Below are 14,123 nucleotides of genomic sequence, written 5' to 3' on the forward strand. Positions count from 1 at the left end.
TTTAAAAAAAAAAAAAAAAAAAAAAAAAAAAAAAAAAAAAAAAAAAAGAAAGAAAGAGAGATAGCAATATAACAAAACTATACAAGGAATAGACCAAAATAATTAATGGGAAAGTGTTGAGAATGAACTCTCTTAGAAGTTTGAGGAAACAGAGCTCACCGATTCTTGCATTTAAAGTCCGGATTCGAACTCCTAGAAATCTAACTGGCAAGGAAAGGAAGGACACAGATGATAGAAGATCAAAATGGGTGGAACACACGTTTCACATATTTAAGGCCACTTTATACCTTCTCTTTAGACTATGGTACAGTCCCTTCCCAAGGCACTCTCTAAATGGATTGAATAGATTACCAACAACGCTCACTCTCTCTGTCTGTGTGAAATGTAAATACTCAAAAATCTCACCTTTTGACCACCAACAGAATAAAAAATAAGATAACTTCTCAACACGGCAATATATGATAATCTAGAAGTAGAAACTTGTGAGGTACTTAATACCCATAGGTGACTGTTCAAAAAGTTGGAAACCAATTGTCACTCCACTAATTCCAAGGGCCTTTGCATATCTACTGAAATGTCAATCCTCATGTGAAGTATAGCCCACAATTAAAATATTTTAAAAACTAAAAAAATTATTCATATGAAAATTGCATTCAATAGAATCGCTCATATACAAAATTTTTATATAAACAAACAGACGGAAAGAAAAATGAAACCATAAACATGTTATCATTTTCAGGGACAAAATTTTAAAAAGAACAAACCAGGAAAAAGCTTAGTTGCATACAGGAAACTAGAGAAAAAGAAACCAGAGTATTAAAAGCGATCACCTTTCTGTTTTCAATCCAAAAAATAAAAAATAAAATTATCGCCTTCACAGAGGCCCACAAGGCAGATCAAAGTATAAGGTGCAGTAACGTACATCTCTGTTGAAAGTTGTGGCTGGAGCCCGGGCAGGTAAGGGCTACCAATATCTGAGAGATGATTATCCTTCTCCAAAAGGACATAAGTTCAAGGTTCTTGATAGAAAGATTACTCCTCAGTGTCTATTGGAGACAGCCTCAAGGTATACAACTCCTCTCCATGGATGATATAAGTAGGGGCTGGACACCCAGGTAACTAGAAAATTGTGTGGTTGGAGCCAGGAGTTGTGCACAAACTACAATTGTTTACAATTATAAATATATGTTATCTTTGGCAAGCCTATATCATTGCTCTAGCCTCCACCTCTTATAAAATCCATGTTTCAATCCACAATTTCAAGCACCATAAACTAAAGAATTAGAAGTATAACCCTGAACTCCACACAACTAAATGTACTAAATCCAGAACTCCTAGACAGCTAGATTCCAACTACAAGTCGCATAGGCTAATGAATCACTTGATCTACATTTTGTAACCTCGCACCAATACCGAAAGTTACAGTTTTTTTGGTCAATTAACAAAATTCAATGATAGTATTTAATGATTGGAGAAGGAAGATACTAATGGACAAAATCAACCATGACCGTAAAAGTTGCTTCCAAAGCACTAATCTAAAGATAATTCCGATGTGTGTTAAGAATTAATGAAGAGGGTAAACCAACTGAATGGCTTACCCTACTTGTATTTCTAAACCCTCTTGCAGTTGACCTTCAAAAAAAAATAGTAACAAAGAACTAATAATATACTTGATAGACATTAACCTGGCAATTTGACATATGAACAAGAGCACAAAGGAAGTCAAGGAAAAACAAGGTTTCCAGACATCATTATGGTTACCAAATACAAAGATCACTTATTCAGTTAACAACAGGAAACTTCGTCTACTAGATAATTAACATAACTAAACCCCAAGAAAAAAAGGAAATCACCAATCCACCTCCAATGTGAGGATCCCTGTCAAAAGAAAGAGAGACTAAATCCCACAAGGTGTGCAGGGAACACAACCAAGCCTGTCTAATTCTTAGAACTTCATCCTTGAAGCTGCTAACTAAAATGTATAAGCAAATCTGCACTTACACACCAAAAAGAACTGCAATGTAGATTCACAATTCAAAAAATATATATCTAATCTTCAACGTTCCAAGTAATCAAAATCAAAATGAAAAATAAATATCACATCTGGAATGTGCAGAAAGGCATATACAGAGAAATATATATAATATGAAACTAAAAGTAGCATATTGCATCAACAGGCTAAGTTAATCGGTCTAGTTCAAGTACAGCATGAAAACTGTTAATAAGCAAATCTCCAAAAATTTCTATCACAAAGCAACACTTTAGATCCAAACCTAATTATCAATGCTTTGTGATTTGAACCTCAAGCCCTCCACAAGAAACATCTTAGCAGGACATAATTCATCAGTCTATCTATGTCCTTGAGCCCGTTGCATGTCATATGCACCCCAGGGAACAGATCCAGGTCCATATGGAGGATAACCATCGGTACCAGACTGCACCTATGATTTACAGCAAAACATAATACACCATTCAAAAGAACGAAAAATATAGGAATCAAGGAAGAGACATAGAAGAATGGTACATGAGAAGTATAGCAAAGACCCCTAAAAGCCAACATGCTTGCACAGAATTGCAAACGATCCAAAAAGGCTTTGGGTGTATATGTCAACTTTGTTTTATGACAACCTTGTTTTATTGAAACCTAGCTTGTTTTGTTTTATAGGAGCACATGCTCGTAATTATCTTAGGTTGTACTTTTTCTTTGTTTGTCCTTGGTTGGTTTGGCAGATATTTTAAATGTGCAAGGCAATTGAGGTGTAAAGCCTAAGACAAGGTGGGAGGGAAATGAGGGGAGTCTAAGAAGCACGGACACGGATATGGAATACATAACATGAACACGGAAACAACACGACACAAACACAGTGACACGCCAATTTCTGAAAAATGTAGGACATGGATATGTTGAGGACACGTTATTTTTTTAAACAAAAGAAAGATAATATTAAAAGATCAAACCCAAAAAGTTTTTTACTAACTATTAAAATAATTAAAACAAAAAGAACCATGAACGAAAATTTAAATAGCCATTGAATGTAGTGGTACATAAAACCCAAGAAGTTACTGCCTAGTGCCCACTAAAATTCCACAAAGACAAGGGCCAACAGCTTACTAAAAACCAACAAACTAAATTTTATTAAAAGAACCAACAGCCCATTTAAAAGAAAAAACCCTAAATAATGTCCCCCCTTCACCCCCATTCTACTCTCCTCCCTCCACAGTTGTTTGGTTTGATCTCCTTCCCTTCATCGCCACATTGTCGCTGCCTCTGACCAACATCACCATTCTGACTAACATTGTCATCGAATGCCACTCTCCAATGATATTGCCAATTTGAACGGTTTGTGTTTTGTATGTGTTTGTGTGTGTCCATCACATGTCTGAAATTTTAAAACTTAAAATAAAAAAAAGACATGGATTTTCGTGTGTCCAGTTGTATCCATGTCCAACACAAACACTAGTAAAAAAACAATGTGTACATGCTTCCTATGGGAGAAGAAACGGTTGTGAGGCATGGCACAAAATTTATAAATTATATTAACCTAAAATTTTGAAAGTTTAATAGAATGAAGCATGAATTAAAAAAATAACGTGAATTGCTGTCTTATTTGCAAATAATAGAAGCATATGCTTGTAATCATCTTTGGTTTTGCTTTTGTTTCTTTGTCCCTGGTTGGGATTGGCAGAGGGAAACGGGGAGAGGAACAGGGTTGTGATGTGTGGCACAAAATATCTAAATAATATTAACCTAATATATATAAATAGTGTCTAAATTGACTATTACAGTTTGTGTCTTCTTAACAAAATTAACTTTAGGTATGAATTACTGTTTACCGATTTGTGAAATATCTGAAGTTTCTGAAAATTATCCAAATTTTCATTGTTTTCATAATTTGTTTCCAAAAATATTCATCCACCTTCCCCAAAAGCTGAATCATAGACTTTGTTTATCCACGCTATAACCTTTTTTCTTGCTGAAATGTACTGCACATAGCAGTGTATTCATACAACCTAAAGCAAAAGTAATAAACAAAGTGGATATGTCCTGCACATAGCAGTGTATTCATACAACCTAAAGCAAAAGTAATAAACAGAGTGAAAACTTACGGAGTTCAAGCCATAACTCGAAGAATATGGATTTCCCGCATATCCAGCATCAGCATTGCCATAATTTGTACCGTACCCAGCAGCTAGACAAATTATTACCACGATCAGAGAGAACATAGAACAATGTGATCTATAGAACATTTTCAAATTAACGAAATATTTTGCACAAAGCTAAACAATGTGATCTATAGGGTTTTCCTTTGGTTTCTTTGGGGCGAGAGGAAAGGCAAAATACCCTGAGAATCTTTCTTTGCCTTTGATAATTTTATGAATTTAATTCTCTTTCATACGACGTCCTGTTGTAAGTGAAAACACCAATTCTTTATTAAAGTAGTTTTTCTTCGTTGATTTCTAATTGGAGAGCTTTCTTGTAATTCACCGTTAGGTTTTAGGTGTTAGGTGTTCTTAATCCATTAATTTCATTCATCGATGAAATTTTCTCTCTTCAAAAAAAAAAAAGGCCTTTTTTCCCATCATATTTGAAATTCATCTCCAGACAAATAACAGCTTGCCAGGACATGAATATGGATGAGGGGGTTTGATGTAAGCCAAACACGTGTCTGCAACAATATTATATCCAGCATCAAGTTGTGGGGAAATAACATTGATGGTAGAGAGTATTTCAATTATTCAGTACGCAATGTCCAGCAGTTTCAAAATCTAATTATATAATAGTGTCTCACTTCAACAATCAACTGTTCTTCACAGAGATTACTCAGCCATGCATCTAGATACAAGGGGGAGGCTAAGTAAATGACATGTGAATACCATGGTTAACTTCTAAATGGTACGCATCAAATTGAATTGCAACTATTCTTTTGTCTTTGTTCACATGTGAGGAGTTTCTTTAAACTACAATTTTCTTCAATATGATCTTAGATTAAAACAGAGTACCCATTTGGAACTCAAAAGAATGTGCATACCAGCATTTCCAACAGCAGCAGCAGAAGCATGAGCTCTCTTCTCTGCATTAGCAACCTCAGCTCTAAGTTTCTCCAACTCCCGAGCCATTGAAACCAGTTTCTTCTCCATAACCTGACCGTGCTCATAATTCTCCGCATATCCCTTCTTTTCATACTCAATTGCAACTCTTGATATGCAAAATATATACACGCTAATCAGAATTACAAAATATCTAAAAAAAACAACTTATATCACCATTGAAGTTAAGAATACCCTAAAATACCTAGCACGATGTAATTCCTGCTTCACAGTTTCAATTTCTGCCTTCAAAGCAGGGACCTGCTGCAAATCTGCAGTCATTCTAGTTAGATCCTGTGACATTGCTTGTACTTGACCAGTGAGTTCCTGCCTTGCAACAGTTAATTCCTTGACATCAGAATGAACTTGAAGAAGCTCTGCTCGCATAGTCTCAACTCCTCGCAGATCAACTTCTAGTCTTACTGATTTTTCATATAATTCTCTCATCTGAATGTCCCTTTCTGCATGTAAGGAATCAGCAACATGAGCCATGCGTTGCAACTCATGCTGGGCTGCTTCTAGTTCCTGCTTAAGAGCAACATGGGTGGCAGCTAGCCTCTGGTTGTCGAGAAGAAGAGCTTGGATATCCTGATGTTGGGCAGCAAGACGCTCCTCGATCATTGCAGGGTGTGGAGGAAGGGATCCTGGATGCATCCCATACTGTGATTCTCTGATTTCCTCAAGAAGCGCTGGATGTGGCACTGGCCCAAGGCCTCTGCCAAAATGAGGTTCGCGAACAGGTGGTAGTCCACCGTGAGGCACACCATTTAGTGGCATCGGTGGTCCTCGATTTCTTCCAGACATGATCTACGAATGAAAAACCAAAAGAAAATTAATGAAGTATCAAGAAATTAATAGAACTATAAATATATAAAGTGCTCATAGACCACATGTAATCCTGAAAATCAAGCAGACGAAGTACTCAATTCTAACACCCCGAGCAAAAAACAAGTAGCCAACCAACGATTTAAAGAATCTGAAAAACTATGTAAGCCCAAAGAAATCAAATAATTTTTCATTCCAGCAGACATACAATCGCCAGTATGAAAGATTATTTATCAGACCCAATCCCCCATTTATATCGAATCAATAACCAAACCCTTAACGTACGTATCGATAAATCCCAAAACCCAAAAACAAGTTACATTTCAATTTCTCCCCCATTCTAAATATATCTGTAATAGGACTATCATAACCATCAAGAACCCAGCTTTCTGTCTGCTGCGAGGAAAGCCACTCCGTCCAAAGCAATCGGAATGCCATACACCCCCGAAGAATTTGGCAAGCCGAGCTTCCGATCAGCCCAACCATGTAGAATACGAAACTGAAAATTCATTGTTTAACACGAACGGATTTTCATTCTACACGAATACAATGAGCAATGAAACAACACAGCGGGTAGAAATCCAGATACTGACCTTCCCGTAGAGAAGGAATCTGATGGAGAGTGGACAAGTAGGAGGCTATAGGAACTCAGGTAATTGAGAGTTGGGGAATTGTCATCTCATCAATTCGATTGGGTTGAAAATCAAAGAAAAAACAAAACCCTAGAACTGGGTTTCTTTTTGCGCCCTCTTCCTTTTGTTCGTTTTTTACCGCCTGTTTCGACACGAAGAAATCGACTTCGTTCAAAAGCTGACGTAAATGAAGTTTAATAAATAAAATTAGTTAACTTATAAATTTATATTTTTATTTAATAATTCTTCAAATTTGTATTAATAATAAAAAATAAAATTAATTAGTATTTAACAATTTCTCAAACTTTATATATTCAAAATTAATTAATTTTCTATCTAATAAATTTATTATTTTTTAAATACACGAGTTTAAGAGTTTATTTGTTAAATTTTAATTTTTTTTAACTAATTTTTACATAAAATTTAAAATTTTAATAATTTTAACAATCTTCCCCAACTATGCACGGGAAGATGATTATAATGAAGGTTTTGTTCTCCTCTTCAACCTATGTGAGTTTTTGCGATTCATCGTCTCAAGGTCCAACGTCATTAATACAAATATGGTATAAGAGTTAGGGAGAGATTTCTACATCCTTATAAGAAATGTTTTGTTTCCCTCTCCAACTGACGTGAGATCTCACAACAATCTTCCTTGTATTTTTACAAATAGCAAGACGCCATCATCCAACTTTGATATGAACCAAAAGACATCAATCATACAATATAATTTAATGAAGATGTGAAGAAAATATTGTTCAAATTATCAAAAATATTTTCAATTCATGTCACATTGAAAAAGAACGAAATTTCATGTTATAAATTTTTGGTAAATTACAATTTATAGTAATTTAGAGTTATTGTATTTCATTAATATATTTTAAGACATTTTATTTATTTTGGGTTACATTTACATATAATAATACAATATAATGTTACAACTCTTGGAATCTCTTTACTCGTTTCATTATGAGGCGATATATAACCATGTATGTTTTATATGTAAGTAGACTTGAAAATTGCAATAAAATGAGAATTTGTGCTTTCTTTAGCCGATGACTAAGTTTCTTTGTAATTTTATGTAGTTTAGGTTGCATATAGAATCATTCAAGCTTGACAATATCAAATCTTGGTTGTAGAGTGATTCGAATCTCAATCAAGTGTTCTTGCGTTGAGATATTTGATCAACAAGAATCATTCAAGCTGGACATAATCGATCTTACTCATGGAGTGTGATTCGATTTCCAAACAATTTTCTTGCCCTTCAGATATTCGATCAAAAAGGTAATCTGAATCTTACTCTTCTTATAGTGATTCGTTCTTATATCAAACTTGGGTATGAGCCTTCCTACCACTGCCATTGGTTTCACACACCACTCGAGCTCGTTGTCATCATTTATATACCACAAATCGTTGATCACATTCCGTTCATACGTATTCCGTAATGTGCTATGTAATCATAACACAAGAATGGACCATGTTTTTAATGCAACCTTCCAATGTCCGTGAAGCCTCTTAAATACTTGCTTCAGACGGTGAGACATCTCCAACGGCTCAACCCTAGCGGTGGTTCTCACATGGAAAAATACCATACGTACATTCATAATTTAAATAATTTCCAAACGGTTCTTCCTCCTCCCATCTCTAGGAATCCATGGAAGCTCTGTGGAATTTAGAAGACAAATGGAAGCTCTCAACGCAACAAGCCTTCATTCTCTTAACGTGCACGGCGGTCGCCGTCCTAGGGTTTTGCGCGGCGGCGTGGGCGAAACAGAGGAAGTGCGAGAAGACAGAGCGCCGACAGACGAAGGCGGCGGAGAGGTGGTGGTGGAAGGGGGCAGCGGATAGGCGGAAGGTGAGCGGCGGCGGCGGAGAGACGCCAGAGCGGCTGTTGAGCGGCGAAGGAGAAGGGGAAGGGGAAGATTTCGGAAGCCGGAATTCGACGGCGGCGGTGTGGCAACGGCCGATTTTAATGGGGGAAAAGTGTGAGATGCTGAAATACAGTGGGCTTATTCTGTACGACGAAAGGGGAAGGTTGCTGCAGGATCAAATTGCCGCCATGGAAAACGGTTACAAGGTGCTGCTTCGTAAGTTCTTTCGGAGTTTTTCTTAAAATATAAAAAATAAAAATAAAATAAAATAATTTTTACCTTAAAATTATGAATATTAATTTTAACAATTTTTTTTTTATTTGATCAATTGCAACTTAATTTTATTCATTTAATAAAATAAAATATTATAATTTAAGTATTTAAAAACATTTTCTTCTATCAGTTCCATAAATTAATATACTTAATTTACATATAACAATAATCCATGATATATATATATATTAAACTAATAATAAAATATTATAAATCTTATTTAAGTTGAAAATTTAATTTGGTAAATTAAAAAATTCAGAGTTAAAATTGATACCGCCAACAAATTTAATGTCAATTACTATTGAACTATATTGACTTCGTAATGCATTGTATAGGTCGGGTAAACGAGGTTGAAGGATCTACTCTAATGCGCTTCCTCTTTTATGGGAATCTTCAAAAAGAGGTGTAAAGATTATACAAAGGGGTGAGCTTTTCCGATGTAATATCCCTTTCTTCTTTTGGAATCCTTTTTTACACGTTGTCAACTTTTTGTTCGTGTCTCTCGACATTTTTACGTTGCATAAAAGAACTCAGATAGACAGTCGACTAGAAACATCACCTCGACATGAACTAAAAGAATATGGTTTTCAAGCTTATAATAACAACTTGAAACATGAGTTATAGAAACAAAAAGTTCATATTGCTTGTATGATAGACAAATCAATGACCGAGATTTGATCATACAGATCTAACTCGTGAGCCAAACGTTTAAGAACGAGCAACTATGAGCTTTATATTTGATCTGCGCAAGTGGATCGAGTAAGAAATTAGTACACGATCTTGCCAAATACAAACAGCTTGTAATTGAACGAACAAAGTTTTTCAATCACAAGGCTATAAGATATTACAATGTTCTTCACGCTTGAGAATCTTTCGACTGATTGACCGCTAAAAAAACACAAATCAGTCAACTTAACTGGAAAAATGAATGAGAGGCTGATTTTACAACAAATCACACGGCCAGACAACGGTTCGTTGGCTAACGTCGAGTCAAACGACAACGACACGTCAACGATCAACCCTCCGAAATCTGCGATTCCTGTGGTAAACAAAGAAAGTTCGGTTGGTTTTCCTCTCATTTGCCACACTGTGTATATAAAACTAACAACCCAAACCCACCACTGGTAGATATTGTCCGTTTTGGCCTGTTACGTATCGCCATCAACCTCATGGTTTTAAAACGCGTATACTAGGGAGAGGCTTTCTCACCCTTATAAGGAATGTTTTGTTCTACTCTCCAACCAATGTGGGATCTCACAATCCACCCTCCTTGGGGGCCAGCGTCCTCGCTAGCACACCGTTCGATGCCTAGCTCTGATACCATTTGTAACAGCCCACCTAGCTCTGATACCATTTGTAACAGCCCACGTAGATATAGTCTGCTTTGGCCCGCTACCTATCGCCGTCAACCTCACGGTTTTAAAACGCGTCTATTGAGGAGAAGTTTCCACACCCTTATAAGGAATGTTTCGTTCTGCTCTCCAACCAATGTGGGATCTCACAATCCACCCTCCTTGGGGCCCAACGTCCTCGCTAGCACACCGCTCGGTGCCAAGCTCTGATACTATTTGTAACAACTCACGCAGATATAGTCTGCTTTGGCCCGCTATGTAACGCCGTCAACCTCACGGTTTTAAAACGCGTCTATTGAGGAGAAGTTTCCACACCCTTATAAGGAATGTTTCGTTCTCCTCTCCAACCAATGTGGGATCTCACAATCCACCCTCCTTGGGGGCCCAGCGTCCTCGCTAGCACACTGCTCGGTGCCTAGCTCTGATACCATTTGTAACAACCCAAACGGATATAGTCTACTTTGGCCCGCTATGTATCGTCGTCAACCTCACGATTTTAAAACGCGTCTATTGAGGAGAAGTTTCCACACCCTTATAAGGAATGTTTCGTTCTCCTCTCCAACCAATATGGGATCTCACAATCCACCCTCCTTGGGGGCCCACCGTCCTCGCTAGCACACTGCTCGGTGCCTAGCTCTGATACCATTTGTAACAACCCAAACGGATATAGTCTACTTTAGCTCGCTATGTATCGTCGTCAACCTCACGATTTTAAAACGCGTCTATTGAGGAGAAGTTTCCACACCCTTATAAAGAATGTTTCGTTCTCCTCTCCAACCAATGTAGGATCTCACAATCCACCCTCTTTGGAGGTCCAACGTCCTCAGTGCCTAACTCTGATACCATTTGTAACAGTCCAAGCCCACCATAACAGATATAGTCCGCTTTGGCCCATTACGTATCGTCATCAGCCTCACAGTTTTAATACGCATCTACTAGAGAGAGGTTTCCACACCCTTATAAGAAATGTTTCATTCTCCTCTCCAACCGACGTGGGATCTCACAACTAAATCCTTAACCTCTACAGTTAACAAACATAGATGGAAAAGTACACAAAGTTCAAACTCTTACCTCATAATCACCACGTAAATGCGCAATGCACGTATTCAAGCATACGATACAATCAACGGTTCTTGAGCCTCCTCTTTAGCAACACGACTATAGTAAAAATACAACACCAATTGTACAATCCCCAACAAAGCTCCTATCCCATTTGGAGCCTAAGATTCAACAATAAAAACGCACATTCACATCACAAACAAACTCGATCAACTAAAACCGCAACAAACAAAGAAAATAAGCAAGAACAACACTTACATAAACGAACAAGTCGTAATTGAACAATCCATAGAGAAAGAACGATACACTCATAAGGAACGTCGAAAGCGAGAGATAAAACGGCATAAACTCCACACTCTTCGTTCGAATCACCAAATTCTAACACAAACAACAAAAGTAAGCAAACCTCAAAACAACCAACAATGGAAGGTAGAACAGAACACAAGACAAAGATCTAAACTTACAATGATAAACAACGGAGAAGCGAACATCGATACGAGCGATGCACAACTCAAGATCCCGACGACATTCCGACGCAACGGGAGATCAGGTATCTGTAAGCTCCCAGTAACAATAACAACAAAGAAGGCAAACACAGCAAGCAACAATCCAAGCATCTTGATCTGTTAAAAGGGAAAGCTTCATTAAGTAAAAGATCTTTGACAATTGCTAGTTCATATCATGGATGAACAAGTGGCTACCTTCTTGCCCTTTTCAGCATATGTTATGAAGAGGATGATGTAGGCGAGCTGAAAGACAGCGCCGATTGAGTTGACTGTCATGACCATTGTGTTCCTTGGAGAAACGAGGGGCGTGCCATACCATAAGCAAATAAGGCAGTTTAACAAAGCATATATGTATGGCAAACCCGAGAATTGTTCTGTTGTTTTGTTTCTGATAACACGCCGGAATGTATCTCTGCATATTGAGCAACAAAATGGTGAATATAATGGCTTCAAACTCCATGAATTCAGCTACAAATTGTAGTGGAACAGATGGGTGTGACTTACAAGGGTGAGAGGAAGAGCCCAAATGCAAATATGTGGCCTGCAGATGAATAAGCCAATTTAGGGTATGTTTGATGCATCAACAACATGTTCTAATGAGTGCAAACGTTTCGTAGGAATAACTCATAATTTGAACATGTTCTAATAAGTGCAAACATCTCGTAGGAATAACTCTTAATTTGAACTTGGAATCAATGATGGTCACTGTTAGATCTCAAGGAATTAGATAAATCAAGGCTAATTGAATCAATGGGTTTAACACCTAAATGTGATGTCCTCGTCAGTTAGGAGGAGAACGAGACACCCTTTAAAAGGGTGTGGAAACCTCTACCTAGACGTTTTTGAATAAAGGGTTTCAAGAAAAGTAGAGGTTTTTGCATTCTGCCGTTGTTGCTTATCGGCTGCTTATCATTTGATATGATCGGCTGCTTATCATTTGATATGAGAGCATTTAATGGAAGTTCAGCTCTAGAGATGAAATATGTTTAGGTTTATTGGTGAGAATTTGCCTCAAATTTTACAAAGTTTTACAAATCCACCATGTTGGGGCTTATCTATGTTCAAAAGGGTATGGAGAAATGGAAGGAAAAATCCATTTCCACAAGGTTTTACCAAGAAAACGAGCTTCTGCCGCCATCAATGGAGGAATTTAGACCAGAAACAGAGAGAAGGAAGCATACCAGCGACTCCGGCTGCATCCCTGCAGATTGAGAAGATGGAGCCGAGAAGAACCATCTATAATGATTTCAAGCCACGAGAAGACTCTTCGTCTCTTCCGCCGCCGCCGTCAGAAGGAATATAAAAGCACTAAAAACCACCGATTTACAGAGGATTTTGAAATCAAACTGCTGAGGAAGACGATTCTTTGACAGAGACCCAATTCAGAGAGGCGAATAAATGGGGAGGAAATGCTATTTTACGAGGATTTCATTAAGCAATCAAATGGGAAACGCCCCTTTTTATAAACCCAACAAACAGAGAATTAAACAGAGATTAATGTTAAAAAACCAGAGTGGTTATTGGCTGGAAGAGGATTAAACATGGATATTCGGAAGAAAAAAATGGAAAGTTTGTCGGATTGGGACAAGACACTCTCCGTCTTACGTGGAAACTCAACAGCTATAGAAACAGTCGGACAAGTTGTCAAGTTGAGTTAAACAACGTGCACATAAAAGGGTCGGACCCTTCCTTTATTTTGCGCCGTTCATATCACTATTTGGTCTATGAAAATTAGGCCACTCGTTTCAAATGAGAAGTAATGTGATTGAAGTTCTAGCACTACCGACGCATACGACCGTCTAATTCAAAATAATTGAAATTATAGGCTCGAGCTAAGGGCATGTCTGGAAATTGTCTAATTTTAAGTGAAAAACGTCAATCAATTTGTCTCTATATCATAAGTTTAATTGTGATAAATGTTTATCGTTAATGGGTTTTTCAACAATATTTGAATTCTTTTACTGTTCGGAGTGATATTCACATTTTTCCCCTTTTTACGATGCATATTATTATATATTGTATCAATTGAATTAAAGAAGGAAAAAAAAAATGGTGAACGACCACACATGGGACGAGGGAAAATGAAGAGAGAGAAATACAAAAAGAAATAATATTTGAGAGAGTAACGAGTGCCAACGAAGACGCTGGGCCCTGAAGGAGTGGATTGTGAGAACCACGTCTCGATTGGAGAAGGAGGGAAACAAAACATTATTTATAAGAATGTGAAAATCTCTCACTAATAGACACGTTTTAGAAATCTCGAAAGAAAATCTAAAAGAAAAAATCCAAACACGATAATATCTACTGACAGTTGACTTAGATAGTTTACGTAATGTTTTTTTTTTAATTTTAAAATAATAATGCGTATAATTTATTATTACGTCAATATTTGATTTTTTTTTTCATTTTTAGTGGTGTGAGTTTAATAATAATAAATTGTCTAATTAGCTAAAAAACAATTGAAAATTAATTTACACAAATATTAGTCGTATCATATTATTCATTGTTTGGTCATTAATA

The 14,123-nt window shown here is 37.0% G+C and overlaps 3 protein-coding genes across 9 annotated transcripts in view; 1 reads left to right on the plus strand and 2 right to left on the minus strand.

Annotated features, from left to right (window-relative positions):
• Nucleotides 1-6,722, minus strand: part of LOC111442705 (protein FLX-like 1) — a 9,539-nt gene extending 2,817 nt beyond the window's left edge. The window contains exons 1-6 of one of the 6 annotated variants that reach the window (XM_023080184.1): nucleotides 6,507-6,720; nucleotides 6,285-6,412; nucleotides 5,294-5,895; nucleotides 5,031-5,197; nucleotides 4,108-4,190; nucleotides 2,274-2,441 (exon numbers count right to left, since the gene is read on the minus strand). In XM_023080184.1, coding sequence (XP_022935952.1) covers nucleotides 2,349-2,441; nucleotides 4,108-4,190; nucleotides 5,031-5,197; nucleotides 5,294-5,895; nucleotides 6,285-6,287 — 948 coding nt within the window. In that variant the 5' untranslated portion in view covers nucleotides 6,288-6,412; nucleotides 6,507-6,720 and the 3' untranslated portion in view covers nucleotides 2,274-2,348. Of the gene's footprint in view, nucleotides 1-2,026; nucleotides 2,442-4,107; nucleotides 4,191-5,030; nucleotides 5,198-5,293; nucleotides 5,896-6,202; nucleotides 6,413-6,506 lie in introns of those variants that run through there. The other 5 variants (XM_023080187.1, XM_023080185.1, XM_023080188.1 and 2 more) reach the window with 5 other exon arrangements.
• A 1,375-nt stretch (nucleotides 6,723-8,097) lies between these two features.
• On the plus strand, nucleotides 8,098-9,168 carry LOC111442724. 2 transcript variants are annotated; one of them, XM_023080219.1, is made up of 2 exons: nucleotides 8,098-8,629; nucleotides 9,022-9,168. In XM_023080219.1, the coding sequence occupies exons 1-2, from the start codon at nucleotides 8,197-8,199 to the stop codon at nucleotides 9,093-9,095; spliced, it is 507 nt and encodes a 168-aa protein (XP_022935987.1). In that variant the 5' UTR covers nucleotides 8,098-8,196; the 3' UTR covers nucleotides 9,096-9,168. The 2 variants fall into 2 exon arrangements, with proteins under 2 accessions (XP_022935987.1, XP_022935988.1); XM_023080220.1 differs by having other exon boundaries at nucleotides 8,098-8,619; nucleotides 9,022-9,122.
• A 302-nt stretch (nucleotides 9,169-9,470) lies between these two features.
• LOC111442723 (bidirectional sugar transporter SWEET2) lies at nucleotides 9,471-13,084 on the minus strand. Its single transcript, XM_023080218.1, has 7 exons — nucleotides 12,785-13,084; nucleotides 12,108-12,144; nucleotides 11,799-12,015; nucleotides 11,562-11,720; nucleotides 11,356-11,475; nucleotides 11,110-11,258; nucleotides 9,471-9,725 (listed from the first exon to the last, which is right to left on the minus strand). The coding sequence occupies exons 1-6, from the start codon at nucleotides 12,837-12,839 to the stop codon at nucleotides 11,145-11,147; spliced, it is 702 nt and encodes a 233-aa protein (XP_022935986.1). The 5' UTR covers nucleotides 12,840-13,084; the 3' UTR covers nucleotides 9,471-9,725; nucleotides 11,110-11,144.
• Nucleotides 13,085-14,123: the final 1,039 nt, after the last annotated feature.

Source organism: Cucurbita moschata, unplaced genomic scaffold (genome assembly GCF_002738365.1).
Source record: "Cucurbita moschata cultivar Rifu unplaced genomic scaffold, Cmos_1.0 Cmo_Scf00005, whole genome shotgun sequence".
In the NCBI taxonomy this organism is placed as follows: Eukaryota; Viridiplantae; Streptophyta; class Magnoliopsida; order Cucurbitales; family Cucurbitaceae; genus Cucurbita; species Cucurbita moschata.

Excerpts from the sequence above, each read along its gene's own strand:
- LOC111442724 (XM_023080219.1), top strand. The coding sequence starts at position 8,197 with ATGGAAGCTCTGTGGAATTTAGAAGACAAATGGAAGCTCTCAACGCAA. Across the intron at positions 8,630-9,021 it reads CGGTTACAAGGTGCTGCTTC|GTCGGGTAAACGAGGTTGAA; the intron begins GTAAGTTCTTTC and ends TGCATTGTATAG.
- LOC111442723 (XM_023080218.1), bottom strand. The coding sequence starts at position 12,839 with ATGGTTCTTCTCGGCTCCATCTTCTCAATCTGCAGGGATGCAGCCGGA. Across the intron at positions 12,145-12,784 it reads GGATGCAGCCGGAGTCGCTG|GCCACATATTTGCATTTGGG; the intron begins GTATGCTTCCTT and ends ATTCATCTGCAG. Across the intron at positions 11,476-11,561 it reads CTTCTCCGTTGTTTATCATT|AATTTGGTGATTCGAACGAA; the intron begins GTAAGTTTAGAT and ends TGTTTGTGTTAG.